The 26,641-nt window shown below is 48.5% G+C and overlaps 2 protein-coding genes across 10 annotated transcripts; one reads left to right on the top strand and one right to left on the bottom strand.

Annotated features, from left to right (window-relative positions):
* Positions 1 to 4,762: 4,762 nt before the first annotated feature.
* On the top strand, positions 4,763 to 17,695 carry RAB39B (RAB39B, member RAS oncogene family). Of its 9 annotated transcripts, none has more exons than XR_010606852.1 (4): positions 4,763 to 5,027; positions 9,855 to 10,075; positions 10,942 to 12,899; positions 17,386 to 17,695. XR_010606852.1 is itself a non-coding variant. In XM_065643020.1 (3 exons), exons 1-3 carry the CDS (start codon positions 4,813 to 4,815, stop codon positions 11,055 to 11,057), a joined length of 552 nt encoding a protein of 183 aa, XP_065499092.1. In that variant the 5' UTR covers positions 4,763 to 4,812; the 3' UTR covers positions 11,058 to 13,485. The 9 variants fall into 9 exon arrangements, 3 of the variants coding, with proteins under 3 accessions (XP_065499092.1, XP_065499093.1, XP_065499091.1); XR_010606849.1 differs by lacking the exon at positions 17,386 to 17,695 and adding an exon at positions 13,517 to 15,406 and having other exon boundaries at positions 10,942 to 13,149; XR_010606851.1 differs by lacking the exon at positions 17,386 to 17,695 and adding an exon at positions 13,100 to 13,487.
* Positions 14,604 to 24,443, bottom strand: VBP1 (VHL binding protein 1). Its single transcript, XM_065643022.1, has 6 exons — positions 24,319 to 24,443; positions 19,945 to 20,069; positions 19,121 to 19,187; positions 18,560 to 18,658; positions 16,770 to 16,908; positions 14,604 to 15,811 (listed from the first exon to the last, which is right to left on the bottom strand). Exons 1-6 carry the CDS (start codon positions 24,406 to 24,408, stop codon positions 15,741 to 15,743), a joined length of 591 nt encoding a protein of 196 aa, XP_065499094.1. The 5' UTR covers positions 24,409 to 24,443; the 3' UTR covers positions 14,604 to 15,740.
* Between the last annotated feature and the right edge of the window lie 2,198 nt (positions 24,444 to 26,641).

The raw sequence follows: 26,641 nt of genomic DNA, 5'->3' as shown, positions 1-26,641 counted from the left end.
ACGAGAATTCGATCTTCCCTGTCCATTCAGGTTGCAAAGCAAAGGCTAACACTGCCCTGGAGCATTGCTGTTGACTCAAGAGGGTTTTCTGGTTGTTTCTGAAGTTCCTCTGCATTTGTGTCTGTCCCACGTTCTCCACCGGCACGGATCCTGGCTGGCTTTGCAGCCCTGTTTCTGTGGTGGTGCTAAGCTCCTTGGGAGGAGGCACAGCCTCCTGCTCAGGGGATGGGGCAATTCAAGCTGAGGTCGGGCAGCTGCTTGGTGCTGGGCCCCTTGTTTCTCTATGGCCAAGGGAGAGAGCAATGGTGGTGGAGGATGGTTTATCCCATCAAACTAAGTGAGATAAATAGCTCTCAAGATGTTCCTGCCTCTCTCTGTTGGCTACAAAACGAACCTGGACACCTAGTGTAGGAGAGAGGTTTAGGTAATGTGTTCCTGTATTAATGGGGGACCATTAAAGGGACAGCAGGCATCACTCAGCAATTGTTACATTTATCAGGCCTGTGTCTGCTCTACTGCTTTTCATTTGATGCCGGTGTGATACTGGGGGACCAGTGGTACCTCTGCAGGCTGCCACCCCGGGACCCCAGCCAGCAGGGAGCTCGGAGCTGCCTCAGTGTGCAGCACTCCATTGCCCACTAGAAGCATTTTGCCAACAGGTTGACATTTGTGGGGGGAGGTTAGACACGTTTCCTGGGGACGCAGGCTGCCAGTCTGCCACAGAAGTCCACTGCCACAGAAGGCACCTGAGCCCAGCCAAAAGCCAAGGTGGGACAGAAGCTTCACCACGTGCCTCCTGGTGTTCAGCTCTGCTGGTGCTTCCCTCCTGCTACTGCTGTTGGAGGCTCCAAGGCTGTCACCTTGTCACAATTACTCACAAAGTCCTAAATTACTCTCCTAGTGCCTGCTGTCAGCTGGCCTGTCAGTTCCTGAGCACCGTGTGATGCCCTTGGCTTTATGCTTGCCTGCACCACCCTGGCTAACTATGGGCATCATATAAATAATAAACATCATTTCACTTAATACCTTCCCACTATCCTGGGTTTTACAGTGGCATGCATCAGCTGGCAGGTCATGGGTGCAATCACATCTCTGTCAACAGTGTAATCTGTCTCCACGTCACATCTCCCAGATAGGCCTCATTTGGCAGGGATGTTTTTTGGAACTAGCTAATAAATTGTTTGCTATGTGTGGTTAGCCAGCCCCGTCATCACTCCCATCGCCCTGCTGTGTGGCCCACAATTATGTTCAGTCAGTAGCTGGTCTCTGGTGTGTTTGGTAGCGTACCCTTGTTCATCTGTGGTGATGAGCAGCTCCATTGCGAGTGGGGCTGGGATATAAAACCTGTGAGAGCCGGGGACGTCAGCCTGTGGGTTTGGGTGCTCTGGGTCACCAGTGTTGCAGTCGCTGCACCTTCTCAGGCTGGGGCACAGGCATGGGCCGTCTGGGGCAGCTCCTGTGCAGCCAGCCCTGCAGCGAGGGGTGGTGTCTGATTGATTGTTTTTTGTATCCTTGGAAACTGAAAGGGCATTAAAATTGCATGGTGCTGATGCACTCTCCTTCTCGTAGTGCTGCCATGTGGCCTCAGCCTCCAGCTGCCGGCTATGGGGTGTAAAGGGCACTGGCTGGTTTTGGAGAAAAACTAAACTACAACTGACAGGCAAAACATTTAGAGGGAGGGACCTCTGTGAATGGCAGTGCTGGTGTCCGGGGGGTGTCTGACTCCCAGCTGTCCCTGACGGTGGCTCAGCACCTTCTGTTTGTGGCCCAGCCGCAGGGAGCCTGGGCTTCATGGCAGAGAGCTACGGCCCGAGAGGAGCTGAGCACCTTGAAACCATCCTGCCTGAGCCACAGGGGCTGCTGAGGCTGGCGCCAGGCTCTTAACACAGGGTTGCACGGCAGCAGCACCTGCCATTTGGAACGCACACGGCACTCACCACGCACCAGCCTGAAATGGGTTGGAACTGGGTTCGCAAAAGCCCATCTTGAGTATCTGATTAGGGCTTTGTCCTCTAACACTGCAAGGAAGTTAACATAGCCGCTCTGGGCTAGAGACCACAAGCAGCACAGGGTAACAAGGGAGTCATTTGGCCCATGTCTCCTTTGCCTCAGTTTTCCTGCCTTAAAATCAATTTACTAAATAAGAAATATCCACCCCGGTGGTGATGCATGGGTGTTTTTCACCTTGTGCAGGAGCTGCACACACAGGTGTGCATCGGCAGCCCTTGGGACGGCTGTAACCCAGGTTTGGCTGTATGGGGGTGCTGCCGGCACCGGGGTCCCCTCGGCCTCTCCAGGCAGTGCCGGCAGTGGGGCCGGACCCGCCTGTGGAGTCACCGGTGCTGCCAGGGCCCGCCGGCCTGTCCCCAGCCAACAAACCTCCTTTTCCATCAAATCTAGGTTATTCTCCAGACACCAGGTTTTCCATTTTCTAAAGCGGTACCAGAACAAAGGCTCTCCCAGGATCTCATTTTCTCCTACCTGCTCAGTTGCTGCTAATTAATATCGTGGCTGCCTAGTCACGCAGCATGCGTTCATCTCTACGCTTGTGTTCAGAGAAGATGAAAATAGTATCTGCATCACGGGATCGTGCGGGCTTGTTTGCTGCGGAAAACAGTCCCTGGTGCTCCAGGAACTCCTCTGGCTACGACAGCATCTGCCGGGCACCAGCCCAGCCCACGGGGCTCTCCTTGGCTCCTCGCAGCCCCGCACGTCAGGGTGCGTCAGCCGCTGCCATGAGATGTCCCCCGGCACCTCCACCTCGAGGTACCTCCTGGACGTGCCGCTGACTTGCAGGGTGTGTTACTACTGAGCGCCTCGTGCCTGCTCGAGTGCGTGAAACCCGTGGAAGAAAGGGGGTGGGACGGCTGCGTGTGCGAGTGCATGAGGAGGAGAGAAGAACAGATGTGAGAAACCACAATTTGTTGTGGGCTCCAACTAATGGGCGTCGAGTACTCAGAAATCGTACGGTAAAGTGCAACAGTTCCCCACAAAGCATCGCTGGCCATCAGTCACTGGTTAATGTACTGCTAACTTGGATTTATGGCTTTAATATTTTTCTGTTGCACTGTTTCTGTTGCTGCGCAGATCGCTTCATCTGTTTTTTTATTCCTGTTCTATTTTAAAATAGGATCTTTTGGGGTTATTATTTTTTAATACATATATTTCAAAGTATATTGAAAAAAATCCTTGCCATTTATTTCTCAAGACTTGAAAGGGTTCCTAATGTCCTAGTCTACTTTGCAAGCTGGCTAACTAGCTCATGGCTATATAAATGTCCTTTTTTTGAGGACCTAGTGAATATAATAGCCCCTGTGAATGTGTTTATTTCAATAGTGGTCATGCAGGAAGAGCTCTTTTTACTGAAGTCATCCTTATTTAAGAAAAAAACACCAACGCTTTCATAAATTTTAAAAAAGCATCAATAGTCATTTTTAATATATATTTGAGTTAATACACACATTTTAGTCACTGTTTTTAATAATATACATGCTAATTGTCCGTTTTAGAGATCAGAACGCTGCTCTGGCAGGTGCATCAGCCGAATCCCACGGAGCGGCGAGTGCAGCCTGGGCTGCTGTGACGGCGTGACCCGCGTGGGACCGGCCGCGTTCGGGACAGCTCGCTCAGACCCGGGGCTCGCAGTGCCAGGTAGCTGTGTGTACGCTGCGTGGCGTCCGCCCGGGTTCCTGAGCAGCGTTCTTGGCCCTGCGGAGCCAAGAACCCGCTCGAGCAGAGTGAGGGAAAATGGATTTGTTAGGATTTGTGGTATTTTGGTTGCTGGGTATTTAATGTAACTGTTCCTTTTTGAGGTTGTACGCACATACTCTATATACATACACACGAGTGTGTGTGTACGTGGCTATGCTGGGTTTCAGGAGCCTGTTGGTAAGACCCCTTGCTGTCAGCGTTGTCCCTCTCCAGCCAAGGCGTGCGGGCGCGGGTGGCGGTGGCGCAGAGCTCCCCAGCGCGAGCGGCCAGTGGGAACCATGTCCCCACGCAGAGCCGAGGCGCCTGAACCTCTCCAGAAATGGCACTCGGGATTCACACACGGCAAGGCGCTGTGCGCCCCGCGCGGCCGCCTCGCCCCGGGGAAGAGCCGAGGAAGGTGAGGCTTGGCCTGCGCCGCTGAGCCTTGCGGTCCGCCTGGCGCCGCTGCCCCCGGCCCCGCGCTCGGCACGGCTCCCTCCGCGCCGGCCGCCCCCGGCCGCCCCCGCCGCCCCGCACGGGCCCGCCCCGCCCCGCCTCCGCGCGGCTCCCGCAGCGGCCGCGTTTGGGGGTGGCGGCTCCTCCCGGCAGCGCAGCAGAGCGGCCGCCATTGCATCGCTGCGCGCCCCGCGCTCGGCCGCGCCGCAGCCCGCACCGGCCCGGCCCCGGCGGGGGCGCTGCAGCCGCAGGGAACGGCCGCTGCGGGCGGAGCGGGCAGCGCGGCAGCGAGCGACCCTCGGCCGGGCCCCAGCGCCGCCGCCGCGGCTTCGGGGCCGCGCCGGCACAGCTGAGGCGGCGGCCGCGCCCGCCCGGCCCCGCGCTCCGCGCAGCAGCCCGGCGGCGGGGGCCGGGGCTCGGCGGGATGCGCCGGCGGTGACGGGGCGGGGGTGGGGGTGCCGGGCAGGGGCCTGCGCCGGCCGCCATGGGCCCCGCCTGAGCGGCGCGGCCGCGGCGCAGACAGCGGGGCCGCCCCCGGGGGCTGCGCGGCCCCGGCCCGGCGGCGCCTGCCATCCCGCCCGGCGCGCCCCCTGCGGGTGAGCGGCGCGGCGGCCGCCCCCGGGCCCGCGGGCCGGGCATGGGCGGGCGCTGAGCGGCGGCGGCAGCATGGAGGCCATCTGGCTGTACCAGTTCCGCCTCATCGTCATCGGCGACTCCACCGTGGGCAAGTCCTGCCTCATCCGCCGCTTCACCGAGGGCCGCTTCGCCCAGATCTCCGACCCCACGGTGGGCGTGGATTTCTTCTCCAGGCTGGTGGAGATCGAGCCGGGCAAGAGGATCAAGCTGCAGATCTGGGACACGGCCGGGCAGGAGCGGTTCCGGTGAGACCGGCGGGGCCGGGCCGGCTGGTGCGGGGGGGCGCGGGAGCGTGTGGCGAATGAGACAAAGCGCGGTCCGGCTGCGCCCTTTGCCGGCGTCCCTCGCCTCGTTTGTTTGTTTGTTTGCAGCGTTGCCCCCGAAGCACCTGGGAAGCGAACCGCTTCGTGTAGCGGGGTTGTGTCTCCAGCCCCAAATGGCCGCGCGTGTAGGATGTATAGGATGTGCGGGGTGTGTGGGATGCATAGGATGGGCAGGATGTGCAGGGTGTGGATGCGGAGGAGCGACCCCGCTGCCGCCGGGGAGGGCCCGGAGCCGCGGGCCCCGGCGCTGGGCTGCGGCTCGGGGGTTGCTGAGGCTCTGGGGTTGCTGGGGCTCGGGGGTTGCTGGAGGCTCTGGGGTTGCTGGGGCTCGGGGGTTGCTGAGGCTCTGGGGTTGCTGGAGCTCTGGGGTTGCTGGAGCTCTGGGGTTGCTGGGGCTCTGGGGTTGCTGGAGCTCTGGGGTTGCTGAGGCTCTGGGGTTGCTGGAGCTCTGGGGTTGCTGAGGCTCTGGGGTTGCTGAGGCTCTGGGGTTGCTGGGGCTCTGGGGTTGCTGGGGCTCGGGGGTTGCTGGGGCTCGGGGGTTGCTGGAGGCTCGGGAGTTGCTGGAGGCTCGGGGGTTGCTGAGGCTCGGGGGTTGCTGAGGCTCGGGGGTTGCTGGGGCTCGGGGGTTGCTGAGGCTTGGGGGTTGCTGGAGCTCTGGGGTTGCTGGAGGCTCTGGGGTTGCTGAGGCTTGGGGGTTGCTGGAGCTCTGGGGTTGCTGAGGCTCGGGGGTTGCTGGGGCTCGGGGGTTGCTGGGGCTCTGGGGTTGCTGAGGCTCGGGGGTTGCTGGGGCTCGGGGGTTGCTGGGGCTCGGGGGTTGCTGAGGCTCGGGGGTGCTCAGCAGCCTGGAGTGGAGCAGCAGAGGGTGCAGCTCGGTGGGGAAAGCGGCTGCTCTGCGCTGGTGCAGAGAGGCAGTAACCAGGATGTTTCGCAGCTGCACACAGTTATGCTGAGGCTCGCTAAATGCAATGGAATATGCGGTTTGGTTCTCTGCAGCGACAGCAGAGACCAGCTGTCTGTAGGACAGGACGAGCCCGTGGCTGTGGCCGTGCAGGGGTGACAGGTGCTTGCCGGAGCACGTCACACTGAGCGCTGCACGGGCACAAACCATTCGAGAGGTTAAGCAATAGTAGCGAAGAGTCGGTGACGAAAAATAAAGGCAGCGTGTGGGACTGTGCCAGGAGTTTCCTGCAGAACTGTATGGTAGGAGCAGCAGTCGTGGTTGGAGCAGGCTCGCTCCCATCTAAACAGGGGGCTGGTATTGCCACAGGACATGTGCTGCTCAGACAGTGCTCATTTGGAAGGAGTTTCAGTGTACCCTCAGCTCCCTGCCTCCTGTTTGTTTGTAATTTTCATGCCTTAGACCCTCATCCGCTCTTTCATCCTTCTCCCTCCGGGAGCATGTTCCTTGCTCCACATCCCTGCGCAGCTTCACGTAGCTTCTGCTTCTGTGCTGTAATGACTCGCCTGAGGAATGTTTTGGTTTCATTCAATAGATGAAACCTCCCCTACCTCCACCCCTCACCACCTTCCTTCACTTGTGCGGCGCTGGCGTCTGGCCCAGGATGTGCAGCAGTCAGTCCTTACCCCCTGGCAGGTTTTTCCCCTGCTACCGTGCAGCCTTTCGGGGCGAGGAGCTGGTGCTTCATTCTGCTGAGGGAGGAGGTGCTTTAGCTTGCGGTTGCATCAGCTTCCAGCCTTGGATCGCAGGCTGAGGTGTGTAGAGAACACCCCTGGGTGCTGTCCTCCGCTCCTGCCTTTGCCGTGAAGAGCAAAAGCTGTTGGATTGCTTCTATTTCCTTCCTTTTAAACATTAGGAAGTTTGGGGCCCTGGAGGCCGCTCACCCTCAGTGCTGGGGGCTGCCCCTCCGGCGCTGGGCTTGTAGGCGTGATGAGCAGGCGACCTTCAGCGCAAGGGCAGCTGCACCGCCGCGATGGGCAGAGGCAGGAACAGCGTGAGGGGCAGCAGCAGCGAGGGACATAAAAAAATCACGTTGTGCAGCTGTGAAATGCCCTCGCCAAAGCGCAAGCTTAAATCCTCAATGCGAGAAGCTATGGGGAAATGAGCAAACCCAAGTGCCTTTATGGTGCACTCTGAAGTACAAAAAAAACAGGCAAAAAGGCTGGTTTGTGTATATCCCTTTCAAATCACCATTAGCCCTGTGGCAAATTGTGCCCCATGAAGACAGCAGCTCCCGGGCTCCTCCTGCAAGGTATTTTTCTGGGCAAAAGGCAAGATGTAGCTAATACTGGAATAAGCTGAAGCCTCTCGGGCTTGAGAGCACTGGCAAAAAACACGATGGTGCAGGTGCTCTCCAGAACCCTTAAACTTTTTGTCATAACACAGGGGATTTCTTAAGAAGGAAAGTCATAAGAATGAACTCTGCTTTTTCACAGAGTTCTCTGATTTTAGCAATTCTAGTCTGCTTTGCATAGTTTAACAGCTGCCACACAAGGAAGAAACCACCATAGTTAATTTTGAAGACACCTTGTTGGCATTCTCTGGTTTGCAGCTGTGCTACGTTTCTGCTCTTCCTGACCCCCGTTGTGAGCTCTTTCAGTCTCCATAAATTAGAAGCAATTTCCATGCAGTCAAGGCTTAAATTGCAATTAAGCATGTGCCATTCTCTTTTGCCAGATCAAGGCCCAAAATGTGCTGCCTGGGGCAGCACTGAGGCTGCTTAGGAGATGTGGAAGAGCAGGGTCGAATTCTTCCCAGATCCAGCAGGTTTTGCCCATCTCTGGTTGCTGAAACGCTGTGATTTCCTTGTCTGAAATGTGATGTTGTGTAATGCGAACAAAAGCCGAAGCCTGTGCAGCCCTCGCTCCCCGGAGCTGGGTACCAGCACCCGCAGAAGAGCTGTTCCCTTCCAGCCGGCAGCTCTGCCTCGCTGAGAGGGACAGACTCGGCCAGACAGCCGTGGACCCCGCGTGCAAGAATCCCACTGTGGTACAGAGCAGGGGAGAGTTCACAGATGGACGCAATACCTTTTTGTTAAAACTTGGCCAAAATAGATGCAAACACCTGTAGTGCTCTGCATGAGCATGGCGGGAGGAGAGAAATCAGGAATCTTGGAAGGCAATCGGGGAGTTGTGTACAGCGTGAAGGCAATACTGTTTGCTTCCTGCAGGCCAGCAAGGAGAACAGTCTGTGGAAAAGGCTTTAAGAAAAGGCACTGAGACCTTCACCTAGTTTTACCTCAAAGCAGCGTTCAGCTCAGATCCTGTCACGTCTTTCAGAAGTACCTGGGGCATTGTGGATGTTGGCAGGAGGAGCCAAGGCGGATGCACCAAACACAAGGGAGAAGCAGAAATGCCTGTGACAGCGTGGGGGTGAATTCAAAGCGCCAATGTCAGTTTGCAGCTGGCTAGATAGCAAAAGGCAGATCTAATTCCCTCCGTGCCAAGTGTGCAGAGCTACTGTTGTCCTTCAGCCAGATACTTGGGAGAGAAGAAATTATCCAAACACAGACAACCTTCTTTTTTCCCCTCTTCTGGCTTTCTTCAGTTTTGGCTGTGGATTTTCACCCATCACTGTGTGTCTGTTGATAAAGCAATCCTTGAGACCTCCAGTTCATCCTTTCTTGGGGCAGTTTTGCTAGATACACAGCTACAGGACCAAATAACCACTAACAACAGTCTTGCATGTACCAAAAAAACCCCACTTGTCCCAAGGTAAAAATGCTGCAGTGCTTACATTTTCTTAGCAAGAAAAGTTCAGGCCCAGCTGTGAATTCCTCCAGGGACTGAAATCAACTCTTGCTTCTGGATTTAGAACAAATCCATGACTTTGCAGGAACACAACAGTTTTACCGCTTCTTGGCTCCTCGTGGTGTAGCAGTCAGCGAGCTGTGGCTCTGCTCAGCCTCGTGGTCCCAGCTCCACTCCATCGCCATGAGCTGGTTTCACGTGCTGTTTTGCCTGCGTGGAAGCCCTGGCTCGGGGGAGCTGGGGAAGATGCGCTCCGGTTCTCAGCCCCTGTTTTGGGAGGTCTTTTTGGTTACTGTTTAATGTTGTCAGGGTTTGGCGGGACTGAGACCAACAGTAATGCAGATTTCCCCCAGGAAGCTGTTGTATCGTTTTGCTGTTACTTGGGCGGTCAGCCTGGCTGGGAGACAGCGCCGGCTTAGTGGATGTCCCTGTGCCGAGGCCCTGGGGGTGTGGAGAGGAGCTACAACCCCACGATCCGCCTTCCAGCTCTGTAGCCTCCTTCTTTTATGTGTCTGTCAGAGAGCGGGAGTTTGGTTTCAAATGAATCCTTTAATTTGTTACAGTGCTTCTAAACTAATGGGTTAGACAAGGTCTTCAGAGAACTTACATGGCAGGGGATGGGACTCTTGAGGCTGACAGCAAAGGGCATACAGAAATCCACGATAGAAAAGAGAGTCCAAAAATGGTGGTGGGGATGTTCAACAGAGCTGTATTAAATTGGTGGGGAAGTTAGTTATCCAAGGATGAAGTCTTTAAGCCAAGATTGTCTTTTTGAATGACAAGCTCTACAGAACGCAAGCTGAAAGTGGCAAGATGTTGCCTGAATGGCCTTCTCTGCCCTGGATTCTGCAGGGTAGACAGAGTGGTGGTAATGCTGTGTTGTTCAGCAAAAGATGTATGTTCAGAAAGGCTACATTTAGCTTCAGAAAAAAAAAAAAAAATCAGAAGAAACGAACGAACAAAACCCGATGTGAAACTCACTCTGCCATTTTTCCCAGGCAGCTGTAACTTACTCTTGTGTTGTGGCTCACTTGTTTGCAGGTCCATCACCAGAGCCTACTACAGGAACTCGGTTGGCGGACTCCTCCTCTTTGACATTACAAACCGCAGGTCCTTCCAGAACGTCCACGAGTGGCTAGAAGAGACCAAGGTGCACGTCCAGCCCTACCAGATCGTCTTCGTTTTGGTAGGTCACAAGTGTGACCTTGACACACAGCGACAAGTCACCAGGCACGAGGCTGAGAAACTGGCTGCTGCATATGGTATGAAGTACATTGAGACCTCGGCTCGGGATGCCATTAACGTGGAGAAGGCCTTCACTGATCTGACTCGAGATATATACGAGCTTGTTAAAAGGGGGGAAATTTCAATCCAAGAGGGATGGGAAGGGGTAAAGAGTGGGTTTGTCCCAAACGTAGTGCACTCTTCAGAAGAAGTGGTGAAATCAGATAGGCGATGCTTGTGCTGAGCTCTTCTAGCGAGGCAAGTGGTGATGAACTCTACTAACCAAATGTACTTTACTAAGTGAACTCAGCGTGACAGAAGGGAGAGCCACGCTCCCGTTGTGAACAGCTTCCCACGTTTTGGACACCAGAACAGACTCTGGAAAGAAATGTTCTGTTCCAAATAATCTTTCAGAACTGGGGGGGCTACAAGCCTAACGGAGGGTGAGTGAGGGTGCATGTAGATGTTGTAAGGAGACAACAAGCAGAAATGAGAGGCTGCAGAAGACAGGAGAGAGTATGCAGAGAGCTGAATGGGCTGGCACATCCCAGGGTACTGTACATGTCCTCTTCTAAGTAAATCTATAGCTCCACGCTGGGTATTAAAGTCACAGAATGGATACTTTATTAGTATGACAACTGGGCAGAGAGAGAGAAAGAAAGAGGACATCTTGGTTTATGTCAGCTGTTCATTGCCAGGAAGGTGTAAAGGCAGCGCAGCTACCGTTTCCTCGTAAGGCCAACTCCACAGGAGGAGTTTACTGACATGGTATGCACACTCCCGAATTTTCTTTCTTATGTTCTTGAACCTGGTTCGATAGCAAAGAATATTCTGTGGGATTTAAAGAGGAAAACAGTAGTCATTTGATTGGTAATTAAAATTTAAATGATTCTCCTTCTCATAGTGCTTTTCTTGTTGTGCCGAGCTGGGATTCTAAGTGGCAACTCCCGCTCCAGTAGTAATTATTCAATGCATTTTTACGCATCTACTGCCTGGGTGAGTACCTTGAAAGTACCCTGAGTTCAGGGCTTTCCCATGGAATTAAGTGATCAAGAGCATAAAGAGAGAACCATGTCCTCATATCTCAAGGCTGAGGTGTTGCATCCAGGTGGGACACACCACCATTTCTGTCTTGCTGACAGCACTGTGCTGACCTTCTGGGTGTCTTATCAGCCAGGTCACAAGGAGGAATGGAGAAGGGAAAAAAAAAAACAACCCCGCCCCCCAAAATAAAAAACTTGAAAAGCTTAACTCAGGTGCATCAGACATCCTAAAGTGAGAGATTTGCTTTTAAAGAAGTAAAATAGTGTGGAAAGCAACACCTTCCATCAGCACTTTCTGCTGTTGGCCATTTTCTTTCTTGGCATCTGTGGGAGAACTGGCACTGGAAGGGAGGAGCACACGACTTGGCTGAGCAGGTGGAAAGAAAAGCCAGAAAACAAGCTCAAGAGTAAAATTGTTTTTCTCCATGTTTTGTCAAAAGAGGACCAGTCTGGCGTTGGTCAGCATGGGGTGGTAGCTGTGTCACAGAAGCTAAACATAGGTGGACGTTTTCTGGGAACGCCATGGGCCACTTGAGCTTTCCTTCCACTAAGTTTTAACTTAAGCTTCTGAAGTGCAGCAGGGTAACTGTGCTCCTGTAGCAAACTGGGCAAGTTCAGCCTATTAAAAACAAACAAAACTATAGTGACTTTTTTTATTCAAGTTTGCAAGCTTTATACACCAAACTGCTAACGGGCAGGAGGGAGGGCTTAGGTAAAAAAAACACAAGAAGCATCTAGGACTTGATTTTAGGCCTCTAAGTAGAGAAGAAGAAAATACTTCTTACAGCTTTTTAAGCTACCCTGTCTATAAAAGCATGTGTCTTCTTGATTGCTGTTGAATTTGGACTATTTCTCCCTTTGAACCTGTTCTCACAGTTGGCAGCACATGGGCAGGTCTGTATGAAGAAAAAAACCCTGTGGTTTCTGTATTTAAAGCTGTTAAAAAAAACCTAAACAAACAAAACCAAACAACAAAGAAACCTACCAACAACCAAACCCCTGAAGATGAGTAACATTTTTATTTTCAGTGTTCTAGGACCAGTTTCAGTTCCTGGGCTCTGTAGGGGAGCAGCAGCAGCAGCGTTGTACCTGCTGGGACGGCACCGGCAGCAAACTGGAAGAAGGGCAGGGTAAGCTTGTCACTGCTGAGGGCCCCCGGTCACTCCTGAACAGGCTGTAAATGGATCAAAAACCTTGTGCTACAGCCCAGTGAATTCCAGGCAGATTCGGTGGTGGTTGTATGAATACCCTGAAGATTTAAAAAAAAAAAAAAAAAAAAAAATTCCCTTTACAACTTCTCTTTGTAGGTGAGCAGAGCTGGAGAAGGTTGCAGCCCGGCTGCCGGGGGCTCTCGTGGGCTGACGCCAGCGGAGAGCGCGGTTCGCTCGGACCAGCTCTGTGCGTCCGTTCTCACGCAGGCAGGACAAACGCGCTCCAAAGGGGCAGGCTCTGCGTTCTCAGACCGCTTGGTTCTGTCAGGGTCCAGCCGTTCACAAGGTGTGTCGTGAGTTGTCTCACTGAAGGGAACACAGCACTTAGAAGCTGGGTCAAACAGCATTTTAGCAATAGTAAAATTCTGTAATTCTCTGTGCAGGAAGCTGGCCAGCAGAGAAAGATCACTTTTCAAGAAACAACCAATGTTTTATTTAATGAGTTTTGGAAATTCCCCTCTACTTCTCCCAGAGAGATGTTGCAGAAAGCCTAAATAAGTAAGCGCATTCAGGCCTTCGGAGTAAATCTTCAATTGAAAAATACAAGTGTCGTAATTCTAAAGAGGAACAGTACGGAAGAAAATGTACTCAGTCTTAACTACTTAGAGGTAATAAATGGTTATATTAAATTATAGAGAAATTATATACATGTTTTTCTAATTCCTTGAATTTTCTAGACAGCTTATTAAAATATAGGAAATGTAGATTCATCTGTACAAAATTTGGAATGCTTTTTCTAAGATGAAGAACTTACAGGATATGCTAAGAATTCTTTTCTAACAACTGGTTTTAATGCTTTGACTTCTAGTGCAAGAGGGATTTAGAGAATCAGAAGGTGATACCTTTCACAGGATAAAGGTCAGGAGCTCTTTTACTCTAGGACAAAAGTGAAAAAAAAAAAAAAAAAAGGCTAACTTTCTGTGGTCTTTACCACATTAAAAACAATCTGCATGTTAGACTGAAATTGCTCAGAACCTCCAGAATAAAAGCATACTATACACTTTCCTCGCTTTCTGTTATGCACTGTAACGAAATGTGAAAATAATGCTGTATTTAGCTGTCTGTATGTGACTGAAAATATGCTTGTATTTAGCAAAATGGTTACTACGTGATAACGTGAAATTTAAAACTTGTAAAGAAACTTTGGTGTTTTTTTTTTTTTCTTTCCCCCTCCCCACTCTTTCTCAGTAACCCGTTTACTACCTGTACCCTTTCTGTGCCGCAGCCGGAACTGAAAGTCGTACCAGGGACTGGCTCAGCAATAGAGCCGCTCTTTGCAACACTCCGCTGTCCATTTTTCTGCGAAGGCCCAGATCTGCAGAACCAGCCCGCTCCCTTGCTGAGAGAAAACACTGCAATTATAGAAACACCAGCCATTCTAAAATAAAACAAAAAAACCAGCAGCAGGACAGGTGTCGCAGCTGCTAAAACAGCTGCTGCAAACTCACCCTCTGTTCTTGCTCAAAGCAACAAAGACCAGAGCAACACTGGATGAGGATCAGTCACAGGGAAGCCTGAGTTCTTGCCTATGAGTTTGTTTGGTTTTTTTAATTAATTTACTTCGTATCAAACACCCAAACCAAGAGTTAGGACAGCCCCAGCCATCTCCCATCCCCCAGGCAGACACCTTTTGAACCTACTGAGCAATTCCAGCTCTAACGCTGGCACCCCGATCCCCGGCATTAGGTCATTGGCAGTTGCACACAGGACTTATTTTGCTGGTGCAGAAATGCTTAACTCGTCATTCCATTGTGCACAACAAAGGAAGGCAATTGCTGCCTTAGGACCAGCCAGAGCGGGGGTGGGGCACGCGTTCACTTGTTGGGATCTCGTTAATCCAAACCGAAAATTGCCAGAGAAATCAGGAGGTGTTTGCAGCTGCCTTTCCTGTCGTTGCTGACGTTCTGAAAAGAGAGAGAAGCAGCCTGAGTGCCCCACATGCCGCCCAGTGCAGCAGGGGACAGAAATACCTCTTAGTCAAATAATGCATTTCATCTAAACCTTTCTCTGCTCCAGCCGAAGACTGGCACAAAGAGTATCGCCCTGCAGGAAAGGGCCGAGCCAAGCCTTGGTTCTAGGATTTACCTGGTTTACGCCCATCCCTGCAGCTCCTGCTCTTTTACACTCGCTGGTACTCACAAATGCAGATGCGCTGACTCACACTCCCCACTGCATTCCAGCAGCATTCAGCAGCTACACTTTGACATCTGCAGCTTCAACTGAATTTTTTCATGGCCCTGTCCCCAGTTAAGGGAAGGAAACGTTATAAGAGATCACCAATCAAGTTCATGACTTTCTCAAACAAAGATGCACAAAAACAGGTGTTTGCCACAACTGTTTAGTTTTACTATTTTAATATCATGAAATAAAAGTACAAAAAATTTACAGGTATATTGTTTCTTACATGAAGATTGAACAGTTAACATTTGCATTTGTTTTACAGCGAAACCTGTATTCTCAGTCACAGAATGTGAATATTAGCCACTGACATCACCACTGAGCATTTCATTTTAGAAAGAAATTGCAGAGGTAAAAGGCAACAAACTTGCAAGGCTTCATAAGAACCAAAAAAATGTTCCAACTGTTAACACCAGAAGTAACACTTCAGGAAACCATCCTTACCCAATACAGGTTTCACCACCTGGGAGGCTGAGAGCCTTAAGACATTGGAACTGAACATCTTGTCTAAGGGATCATAAATCGGGGTTTCTCGTTTACAAGGCTGTCAGCATTTGGGTGTCCTTGTTCAACGCATTTGCAAAAATAAGCGGTGTGTGCACATGTATGAAAAAGAAAGGAGTGAGATCACCTGCAGTCTTGATGTATCTTGTGCTGTTTACTCCATTCACCGCTCTTCTCTGAAGACAAGTCACAAACGGCTGTACCTAAAGTACTAAGAGTTCAGCAACAGGCAGTTAACTAACCAATAACTACTAAAACCAAGTTTATCCAAAGTGGATATCCAGGAATGCTTGCAGATTGATGCTGCCAGTTAACTGACTGAAACAAAATCCAAGACTTCCCTGTATTTTTTCTGTTTCCCAGAACATTACAGCAGCATTCCAAGTCAACTTGAACTTCATCAGCTATACACAGATGAAAAAGTAAACCCCTGCATTACCTTCACCTGCTAAAATGGCAGACTCCATTTCATACATGCCCCTCAACTTTTCAGACAAGCTTTCAGGTAGAAATTTATTTATGACAGACTGGTCTGATCAAAATTCTATGTCCTTGGCTGGACTGTGTGGTGCCTTTTTAAATAATTCATTTCATGATGCATGCATGAAACCAAATTTCGAGTTTACAAATAAATAAAATGGTGCTCACCATTAATTTTTATATATTTTACTGAAATGCTTAAAGTAACTCAGTCCCTTAACAATGAACTTGGGGGTGTTTAAATAAAAAATATTTGGAAATGGAAACCACATTTAAAATTGGCAAAACTATGCTTTGTTTTTGGAAGGGTCTTGCTTGTTTCTTCTCTTTACATCCCAGTTATAAACTCTAGCCATATCTGGGGGTGTGGAATTAAGGAAATAGCTCTTGCATTCAGAAAAGGAAGAAAAAAAGGGGAGGGGAAAGCAGGCTACAGAGTTGGCCACGCTTCACTTACTTGACACTGTCAATACAGAAACAATTTAATGAAAAAGCTGACGGCGCAAAGCTTAACAGACAGGAACACTAGTAACTGTTACTAACTGCAGCATTTATAGCGTTTACTTAACAAGCTCTGAAAAGGTACTACAGAGAAACACGCTTCTAGTTTTACTTCCAGCTACTCTTGTCAGACCTCAGCCAACCTGCCTGTATCTGCTGTATTCGCCTATTTCAAGCATCCGTAACTTCCTGCAGCACTAAGCTTATGTATCAACTCGAAAAAACAAGTAATTGTGCCTAAATTTAATGCTTCAGTTGATGGCTATGCTCACTGTTAAAGCAGTTTTTAAGTAGAAACTGTAATAAACCACCCACACCCCTGGAGGTGGTTCATGGTAACAAAGAAATTTTTTAGAAGTGCAGCACTGCCCAAGCGAGCACAGAGCTTGCTGCAGCTGGGCTTGTGTTGTGTGGAGAACATCGCCCTGGCAGCTGAATAGGGTCTGATCAGCAACAGCCTAAAGAACAACGTTCATACGCTCCAGAGAAGCGGCAAGAGTAAACGGGCACCTGGCCATCAACCCACAGCACCCATCACACTTCCCGCTCAGTCCCAGTCTGGGTTTGCAACCAGCGCAGCTGGAGTTACAGGAACCCGATCACAAACACAAGCTTTGCTACGTCAACCACACACAGCTCAGCACTGGAAACACGATATCCCATTTCACTCCTAGAAAAGGTTACGTTCCTGAGTGCTACGGAATTTTAAGGGCAGCCAGACTAAGATAAAAACATGTCAGGAAATTGGTAATCACCTGTATGTTAGCTTTACTTACACCTCTTCCCCTGCAAATAAATTTTTAAAAAAAGGATACTGACTTCTGTAGTGGTGAACTGATCTCTAAGAAAATCCAGGTCTTCCTCTAGAAGATCAAGGTTTCTTGTGGCTGTTGACAAATTCTTCTCTAACAGAGCCTGAGCTTCATCAATATCATATTCAAGCATCACATTGGCCTAAAAAAAAAAAGAAAGATTGATAACAGCTTTTAACCTTGCATTGTAAGGAATAAGTCCTAGCAGGCTGTCGTTTATGACTTGTCACATTAACAAGACGCTGACCTGACAGGCCAGGACAAGAGTCAGGACGAGAAATGCCAGAATCCACTTGAGGCCTTCACCACTTCAGTAACTGAATCATAAATGCCTCTAGTGACTTAAAAAAAGTTCTCTTCCTATAGCTAAGGAACACGGGATTTCTCTCCCTGTGGACTGCATTCAGCCTTTCAGGTATCAGTATCTCATTTTCAACCTATTTGAAAAGTGAGAGACTTCACATTTCTTAGTAGCACCTTCCAAGTGCCACAGAACTCCAGAAACAACTTTTGTTGTGTTCGAGATTAACCTTAAGATCTCTGGTATTTAAAGATACAACAGGGATAAAAGTCCTGTCCTATGCGGTGGTGGTTTTTAATCTGCAAATCTTTATTTCAGTAAGAAGCTACCACGGGAAGAGATAAAAGAGCAGTAACAAGTGAAGATGCAGCAGAGGAGCTTTGTCCCGCTCAAGAACTGTGCCCTGAGCACGTACTCCTGACTAGTCATGATCCCAGGGAACGCTGCACAGAGCTGCCAGAGCCATTCTGCTTTTAAATAACTGGACGACATAGCTTCCCCAGTAATGGTAATGGTAACAGGCGAATAAAGGCAGAAGGCCAAGAACACCTCAATAGAATAAATTGCTTGTGGCATTTCCCTGTAGCTTTTCTGTATGAACTGTTAATAGGATGAACTTTCTCTGATACTCTGTTACAAATAAACATGGGATGTTCCATGAAAGTCAATGTTTGTCAGTTCTGCAGACAGTCTCCTAAAAGCAACAGGTATCAGACAAATCTTCTCTTTTTATGACAGAAAAGAAGTGGGAGAGGTTGGGAGTAACTGCCCCATCAGTCTGGATGCTGCACACGTCAACAAAGTTTCTGTCCTAACCAAGTGGATTTGTTTGGCAGCCAACACAGGGATCTGGGCACATCCGGGATTTAGAAGTCTCAAAATAAACATTAGCAGGTTACCTCCACATACAAGGAAGCCTCTGAATACAAAATATCCCAACCTGATATCGCTTAAGTACTTAGAAATCTGTGTTTGGAGCTCTGAACCCACCAGTCTTTAGCACAAGTTCCACTCCAAATGCTGGCAGGTACCTGCGAGTAACAGAAATCCCATCTTTCCCTAAAAAAATGCATGAAAAGGGAAACCAAGACGCTAAACACAAATACAGCAGAGAAGCTGGGAAGCTACTTGCCAAACTAAGTTATTTTGCTGGGCACATTCCCATCCCAGGTAATACTGAATGGTAATTTGAACCACAAAGCTATAAGGAAAACACGCACGCATGTGCTTTTTGGAAAGAATAATCCAGCAAAATTACAATTCTCTGAAGACTTCCTATTCAGGTACCAAATAGAACTGAACATGAAACCTTCACTAACGCATTGAAATCATTGTGTTAGGTTTGCCCTGCTGACAGGACACAGCTAACTGTGCACCCAGCACAATTATGCCCATGGCCACTAGAAGTACACACAAAACAGCAAACAACAGTCTTTTATAAGCCTTTTGTCAGTTATTCAAATAGTTTCAGAAAAAGGTCCATTTTACTTACCCCCAACCACAAACAAACTTTATCTGTAGGAGGAATTGTAGCTTTGCAGTAGAGATTATCTGCCAATAAAAATCTGGTTTCCATTGGATTTGTGGAATCCTTAAGACAAATGATAAAACTTAAAGTTGCTATTTTCACTGGAAATTTATGTCAGACATAGAACTCAAAGTAAAGAGCACACTTTTCTGCTTTTTGCCATAGATATAGCTTTAACTTAGATGGAACTCTACATAATTTTAATTCAACATTAAAGTTAGAGCTCCAAGAATAAGGCATTTTAAAAGGATACTATTTAAAAACAATATAGAAATGTCTCTAAAGAACAGAGATTGAGGTAAATCTAAGCTGCAATCTATACATTATTAAAAGTGAAGTTTGCATTACAAACATTAACTTTTTTTGAACTGTCTTTCAAAGAGTACTACATACCTTTAAAAACAATTCTGTTATTTATAAAGGCATATTAAGTGTGCTCTCCAAAACATTTCTTGCAATGTGTTCTGTTAGGGTGGAAAGGTAGTTAGCTTTTCTCATACTCATTAGATATTCAAAATAGTTTACCTTTTTCTTCTGCATGTGTTTTAAAATGTCTAATGTCTGTTTAATTTCAGGAATCTGACTTTTTAGCCTGTGAATTAACAACAGTCATAATTTATTATTTTACAGAGACACAAAGTTTCCTAAACAAGTGATCAGTTTTATTACACAATCCAACCTCCATTTTAAAGCTTGACACTCTCCAGGTTTACAAATGCAGATGTGAAAGACAGGGCACGTACAGGCAACGCAGCTCCGGCCTGGCCGGCCTCTCGGCACGCGGAGGCTCGCTGCTTTTCTGGAGCACAGCAACGCAACAGCTTCCAGACTGGAACAAACGTGTGAACAGTAACAGACGCCTCTTTGCTAAAATCCCCAGTGGAGATCAGGAGGGATCTTTCTCCGTGAGAGAAGTTTAATCTAAACGAAATATTACTTGAAACTTTGATTTTAGCTTTTAAAAATTTGCTTTTTGCCCAGCTTCAGATCAAGACTGAAGCTACTGAAGAGAGACGAGATTACCAAACCAAAAGTTAAAGGCTTGATACAGTAGTTATCTGACAAAACCATATTCTTATTTAAATGAGGCTGACAAAATTAAGAGACTATAACAGTACTTTTGGGCCTTAAAAAGCTTATGGACCAATTCAGCAATACTGCACATTCTTTTGCATGTAATTCTTAGGAAGAGGAAAGAAAAAATTCTGGGCTTTCCTCAAAGTACTGCAAACACTAGCTCTCCTAACATAAACTTTTTACTTCTTGGGATATTTTTTAAAAATAGACTTATTTTTTAAAAAATAAAACTGTGCTAAACATTTCCCAATTCTGCAAAAATTATGACTTACCTCCTTTTCTTCTGAGCAAGATTAAGTTCCAAAAATTTATACTTCTGATATTGCTCATCCAGCTTCTTAAGAACTACATCTGCTGTCTCATTTCCAGGCTGTTTCATAAAAGAATCTACATCTTCCTTGAAGGGGAGAAAGAAACCCTCAGTGTTAGATGAGTTTTACAGAAATCCTGGATACAGTCACACTCTCATCTGAGTGCAGCTAAGTCTAGAGGGGCTTTCATACGTAAATAAACTTCTGTTTTTCTGGAGTGAAGTACAAAATCATTCTGTTTCCTTTCTTAGTCACCTTTTAACTTTCCCATTCCTCATTTTTTGGTAGGGAACTACAGAATAGGTGCAAGGATGATTTCATAACCATATTTGCTAGTGCCTTGGTGGTGGTGCTTTCAGTCCTGGCTGATGGATGGACATCCTCAGACCACACCTAAACTTTGGTTTCCCATCTGTAAAGCAGAGCTAATGCTTCTCTGTGGTTGATCAGATTACAAATTACTTAGAATAAGACTGATGAAGGAAAAGAATCATGGCCTGATCAAGCATGTTGTGGCAGAGAAAGAGGCAAAGCTGGGGAAACCTGTGGTATCTGCTCAGGCAGGCTGGATGGTAGTAAACAGCTTATCTTCAAAAGCTGCTCCTATAGTCACAGGAAGCCACAGAAACCTCCAGAGAACAATTCCAGCCAGTCCTACCATCAACTGGAACAGCAGCCAGAGCGCACAGGCCGGAGCAGGCCAGGACGCGGACCCTGCACGTGTCCCCGTCAGACGGCAGGAAGCCGCTCACCTGCCTGCAGGCGACGAGCGCGGCCTCGGGAGGGACACCTCGGGCCAGAGACCAACCGCGCATTTCTGACCTGGATAACATTTACTTATGTATAATTCAAGATGATCACACTCGTCCACTGCAGTAATTCTGTCTATATTTGTCTTTAGAGCTCTGTAAAGTCTGATGGAAGCCTAACCAGAGGTCTCTTCAGCTTGTCCTTTTCCCCTCCAGTAGTTTCACATCAGAAAAAAAAGCCTATATCACATTACTAAAGTAATATCCAAAATATAGCTGGTTCCCCCCATTATGACTCCTAAGCTCTCTTGGCTAAAGAATCTTACTATGAAATTACTGAACCTGGTAAGAGGTCACCCACCTTCCTTAAGGAAATCTGCAGTAGAAGTAAGAACTCCAGAGCAGACTTGAGCAGGCAGCATGATCTAGGTGGTACAACAGAACCCAAGAGACCACATTACAGACCAACAGCCCAAGGAACGCCCTAAGCTACCTCACCGGCACCGGAACGAGAAGCATTCCTGCCTCCTGATGAAGCTTGTAGACAAGACTTAGCCAGAAAAACCCAAGGATTAGATTCAGACAAGTGTTGCAGAAGCGAGGCCTGAGGATGTTCTGAAACGAAACTTCCTCCTGTAGAAACTGTTCTGCTCATGTAAATCACCCAAGACAGAAAGAAAAAGCAGGTGGGTAACAACTCACCCTGCATAGTGCCCAGCAGCCCACCTGTGCCTCAGCTAACGTCTGCTTGGACAGACAGACAAGACAGAACCCAAGTCCTCCTGAAATGAAGATGCTGCAATGTGAATCCAGGCCCCCTGTGTACTGGTGATCTCTTCCCACTGCATAATGTCCCAGTCCAAGGTGGGCTCAGATTTACCAGCCAGGTTTCAACTGCAACTTCCAAGTCTTGCTGCTTGGGCTTTGCGCGCGTCTTACCCAACTGCAAGGCTGAGACACGGTCACCTCTTTCACGTTGAACGGAACAGCTTTGTAGCAGAGCTGGGTGTCAATGCTATCAGGATCCCTGCTTCACGGTGTGTCACGCAGCATCTCAACTGCAGAATTCCCTGAGAGGTTCTGTAAGGATCTTCCAAAACTCATTTCTATCTTTTAAGGAAAAAAATTCACTGACAAAACAGCATTGTTGTACACCATAAAGCTAACACAGCCTTTGCAAACTTCAAGCCAAGCCACGTGACACTCTGTATAAGTCCTGAAACAGAGCAGGATAGAGCATTCCCATGCAGCCTTATGTTTATCTTCTGAGTGATGACCCAAAGAAAGGGCTGCAGGCACTCGCTCTGCCACTGCGGAGAGCTGTCATCACCTGTGGGCATTTACAGGGAACATGACAAGAGACACGTTTTGAGATTTGCATCCCCTGTCCTCCCACTCACACGTCTGCTAAAGAAGGCACAATAAGGAAGGCATTTCATTTGGAGACATCTGGACAAAAGTTCAAAAGAAAACAGAGTTGGAAGGTTGGAAGTTCTATTTGGACTGGTTTTTAAACTCCAGTGAAGCCTTGAGTTAGTGCTTAATATGACTTGAAATCTGGAGAGGCACAAGAATCCACAGATTAATGCCTAAGAAAAGGTATCTGCCATGAACTGTTTGAAGAGCCTTTACTGCATCAAGATACTTAAAGAAAACATTTCTAAAGACAAGACTGACAGTGAGGCTGCCCCTGTAGCCCGTAGTGGAGGGAATGTCAAGCAAGTGATCAGGAATTCTTTATCATTGTGATAACATACAATGTTTTTGAAACAGAAACCTATTTTCTGAAGAAAAAACCTGTCTTAACATCTACATCCAAATACTCCAAAATCACCATCAAGGATCTCTTCAGCAGAGACATCTGCCTTTGATTAGAGCACCTCTCAAAACTGAGAATTAGGAAACTTCAACGGGTTTTACCTCCAGACACAAGGTTATGAAGAACTGAAGAGAAACACAGACCTAAGCCACAACCCTCGGAGCTCTCCCAGGTCACACGGCACATACGGCACATCAGATACTTCACACACGAGTATCAAAAGGGAATGACATGGAACCAAACGTGAACTGCATCAGCAGCTACCACCATGAAAACAAGGGATGCAACAGACACCCTCCCTGTGTTTGCCAAGGCTGGTTCTCTCCTGTTCCCTGCCAGGATGGCCACCTCCACCACAGCGTCAGCACAGACCACACGTTCTCCTCTGTCCTGATGATCGGGTCTCACAGGGCAGCTGAAGCCACGGTCCTTTCCTTTCACTTGCATCTACATCAGTCTCCCATAAGGGAGTGGCAGGAAGGTCGCCACAGGCAGCAACGGGTTTGCATCCCAGTAGGATTTGCCAGACCCCAATAATTGCTAAAAGAACCTTAGAGAAAAGTAGGATCTGGATGCACTTGAAAGCAAGTGTACTGCGCTCATTTGTTCAGGACCTGCACCCTAGCAACACACATAGGTAATACCAGCACTACACCTGGAAGTACCAAAATGCAAGTCAAATCAATTTATTTCTATAATAGCAGTTGTACCTGATCAGTCCAAACAGCTCTGGTAAAGATATGAAGACAGATCTGAAAAATATAGCTTTTCAAAGTGCAGGGAAATCTCAGCATGGTAAACGAAGCTTTCAGGGCAAACATCTGACATTTCAAGATGACTCCCACACAGCCAGGTATAGCCAGTCCGATCAATAGTTATTGATCAAACAAAATAAAGTAGCAACCAAGACAGCACACCAAGAGCTAGCTTATAAGAGAGCGGGCAACAAATAATTTTGATATTACATCACTATGTAACTCGATGAATTATTTTCAACCAGCGAACAGAACTATTAAATACTTGGTAAGTCACTTTCTAAAGTAGGATTAACAAGTTCAGCCTGTTTTCCGAAAGACACATATTTTTTGGTTTTCAAGAAGTCAGGAAACCCGGCCAGACACTGCGGTCGCTTCTGAAGAGCGGTTCTGCTCAACTGTCAAGCACTAGATTGAGAGGAAGATGCCGGGAAAGGCGCTGGGAGCGCAGGGCGGCATCGGCTGATGAACCGGACACGGCCCCGTGCGGGAGGAGCTGCCGTGAGGAACCACGGCTCGCTGGGTACAGCGGCGAGACTCGCTCGTAACGTGCTCGTCGTTGGCATGTGAGCTGGCCTGGGAAATCAGACGATAACGCTCAAAGTGGGGAACTGAGTTTGCTGGAAAGTGTATCAGTAGTAACGCCAAGGCAGAACTAAAGGACGAAGGCGCAAGGCTCCCCCGCCGCGGGGCACAGCGCCCTGCCCGCTCTGCAGGGCTGAGGCGCGCTCCGGCGCGGGGCCGGCTCGGGCCGACACGGCGGGCCGGGCCGGGCCGGGCCCCCCGGACACAGCCGGTGCGGGCGGGGAAGGCGCCGCAGGTCCCGCTCAGCCCGCGGGCCGGGCCGGAGGGGCCGCCCCGCCGCCCGCGCTCCCTCAGGCACCGCCCGCCAGGCCGCGGCCCCGCCGCAGGTGCCGCCTCGCAGGGGATGGGCCCGGCTGCCGGAGCGCAGCCCCCTCCCCTCCTCTCCTCTCCCCCAACCCCCGGCCCGGGCGGCGGAGCCGCCGCTCACCACGAAGACCGCCTGGGGGATGCCCAGGGGGCCGCGCTTGTCGGCCGCCGCCCCGCCGCACCCCGTCTCGCTGCTGGTGGCCGCCGCCATCTTGGGCAACCAACGGTGCGTGCGCGGCCGCCGTTGGGACGGCGGTGCGGTACGTCACCACGTCAGCGCCAACGCAACCCCCTCCATTGGCTGTCAGGCTTTGAGTGACGCGATGACGCGCGGGCGGAGGTGACCGGGGAGGCGGGGCGCAGCCGCCCCATCGCGTCGCCCATTGGCTGGCTGGGCGGGCCCGCCCCCTCAGCCCGGCCTGCGGGAGCCCGGCGGGGAGCGGGTTCTGCAGCCGCTGCCTGTTCCGCCTGTGAGCACGTGGGTGCCGTGTGAAACCCGGCCTGCGCCATACAGAAAACAAGAGAAACATAAGAACTTTCAGTAAACATTTCTAAAGGGTCAGAAATAAAGCTTGGCCTGTAGTTCTGTGTTTAAATTTCTACCCCCTGTTCATTACACCAAGGAGGTGGCTAAAATAGTGACCCAGCTTTGGGAAAAACTAAAGCATCCATCCCTGAACCAGAGACCACGGACTTGCCCACAGCCAGCAGAAGGCTCGTGAGCACCTACAAGCAAACACTCCACAATTAATCACCATTCACGCTGTTCATTTTTGATTTTGGGGGTTGTTACATGGTGACACACAGACCTACAACAACAACAACCCTTACACTTCCTACGCTATAGTGACTCTATGTGTACAAAATTATGAGAAAGCCCAATATGTGTTGGTTAAGGCCCATTTCCCACATGAAACACCCCGGGAGGGCCTGAAGTCACCCAGGTGTGAACCCAGGTGTGATACAAACAGCTTCGTGTCTTCCTCTCCATCAATTGCCATCAGTGCAATCGCCCTGCACAGAAAAAAACAATCACTGTTTCCCAAAGGAAAACTGCACCACAGGAGAACTTGTCAACTGAAGAAGTTTAGCTACACTGATAATTCAAATAAGCTGTAATACTACATTAAATGTAAATTACAGAAAACCTTAAGCCTGAGAACACACTCAAGAATGATCACACACACACACATTGCATGTGCCAAAGTTTATTTTTTTCCAAAACTTTTTTCATCAAATAATTGGATATGAGCAGTTTTATAAAACAACCAGTTTGTATATTAACAAATTGTGAAGTTCCACAATTAAAATATCACAGCCGGTATTATGCCTAGGCTTCATTTTAAAAAATTATTAAGTCATAGAACATAAACCCTCAAAGTTTTTCCCAAGTTTGTGGCTAGTATATTTTCCACACATTCCCTATTCTTATAAAATGAAGGAACTCATGGAAAGGAACAGCTGTACAAGAATACACCTGAAAAAAAGCCTGGACAACCTAAATTATAGTAGCTTGTTTTAAATAAATATCCAATAAAAGGCACAAACCTGTTATGGGAAAAAAAAACATAACATACAAACCAAGATCTATTAAATAAATAAAGTGTGGGTTGGGGTGAGGGAAATCTGTTCCAGCACCTATTTTGTCATTGCTCCAAGATGAAATTACAGCCAAACATTTGGTAAAGGATAAAACTTAATCACAAAGATACACATTTGAGATATACTGAAAGATTTGATGTTACAATTCCTGCTGCAACTCTACCAGTTACGACAGTCTCTTTAAATAAATGATCATGAGAATCTGCATAGTGATGCAGTGATGTGTATACCAATGACAAGTAAAATACATCTTCAGAGTAATAGCAACAGGTTTTCTATATTCCTACCTATCAGCAATGTATAAATGAGAACATGTACACTTTCCATTGCTCAAAAATATAATCTTTTAAATGGAAATAAATGACCGATACACAGTGCCTTTAATGTTGTCCTTACAATACAAACTACCCTAAACAAAGTTTTCCTTTTTATGTACAAATTAAGCACCGATCCACAGTGCATGCTATTCTAATTGTAACCCCACCCTCCCTGCCACACATCAAAAAACCCAGATGAGGGTACACCCTGTATTCAATCTCGTAGTCAGAAGATTTTTGTTGTTGATTTTTGTGTGTGTGTGGTTTTTTTTTTTACTTTCAGTCCATTTGTTATTTTTACTTACAAGTATTCAACCACTATGCAAACAGAGATTTATCTAGTACATGTGTCCAAAATAAAAAAAAAAAAAAAACAATTCTGTTACTTCTTGGAGGCAAAGTCAAGCTGCATCTAGAGATTAGAAAACTGTTTTTTCAAAGAGGTACACTTTCAAGTCCAGCCAACCTTTCCAGCTTCCCCAGAAGTTCTCTCAAGGTACATCCCAGTAAGACGGCCTCCCTGTA

This window comes from Caloenas nicobarica, chromosome 12, assembly GCF_036013445.1.
Source record: "Caloenas nicobarica isolate bCalNic1 chromosome 12, bCalNic1.hap1, whole genome shotgun sequence".
NCBI lineage: Eukaryota > Metazoa > Chordata > Aves > Columbiformes > Columbidae > Caloenas > Caloenas nicobarica.
Note: the sequence above shows the minus strand (reverse complement) of the source record. Positions and strands in the feature narration are given on the sequence as shown.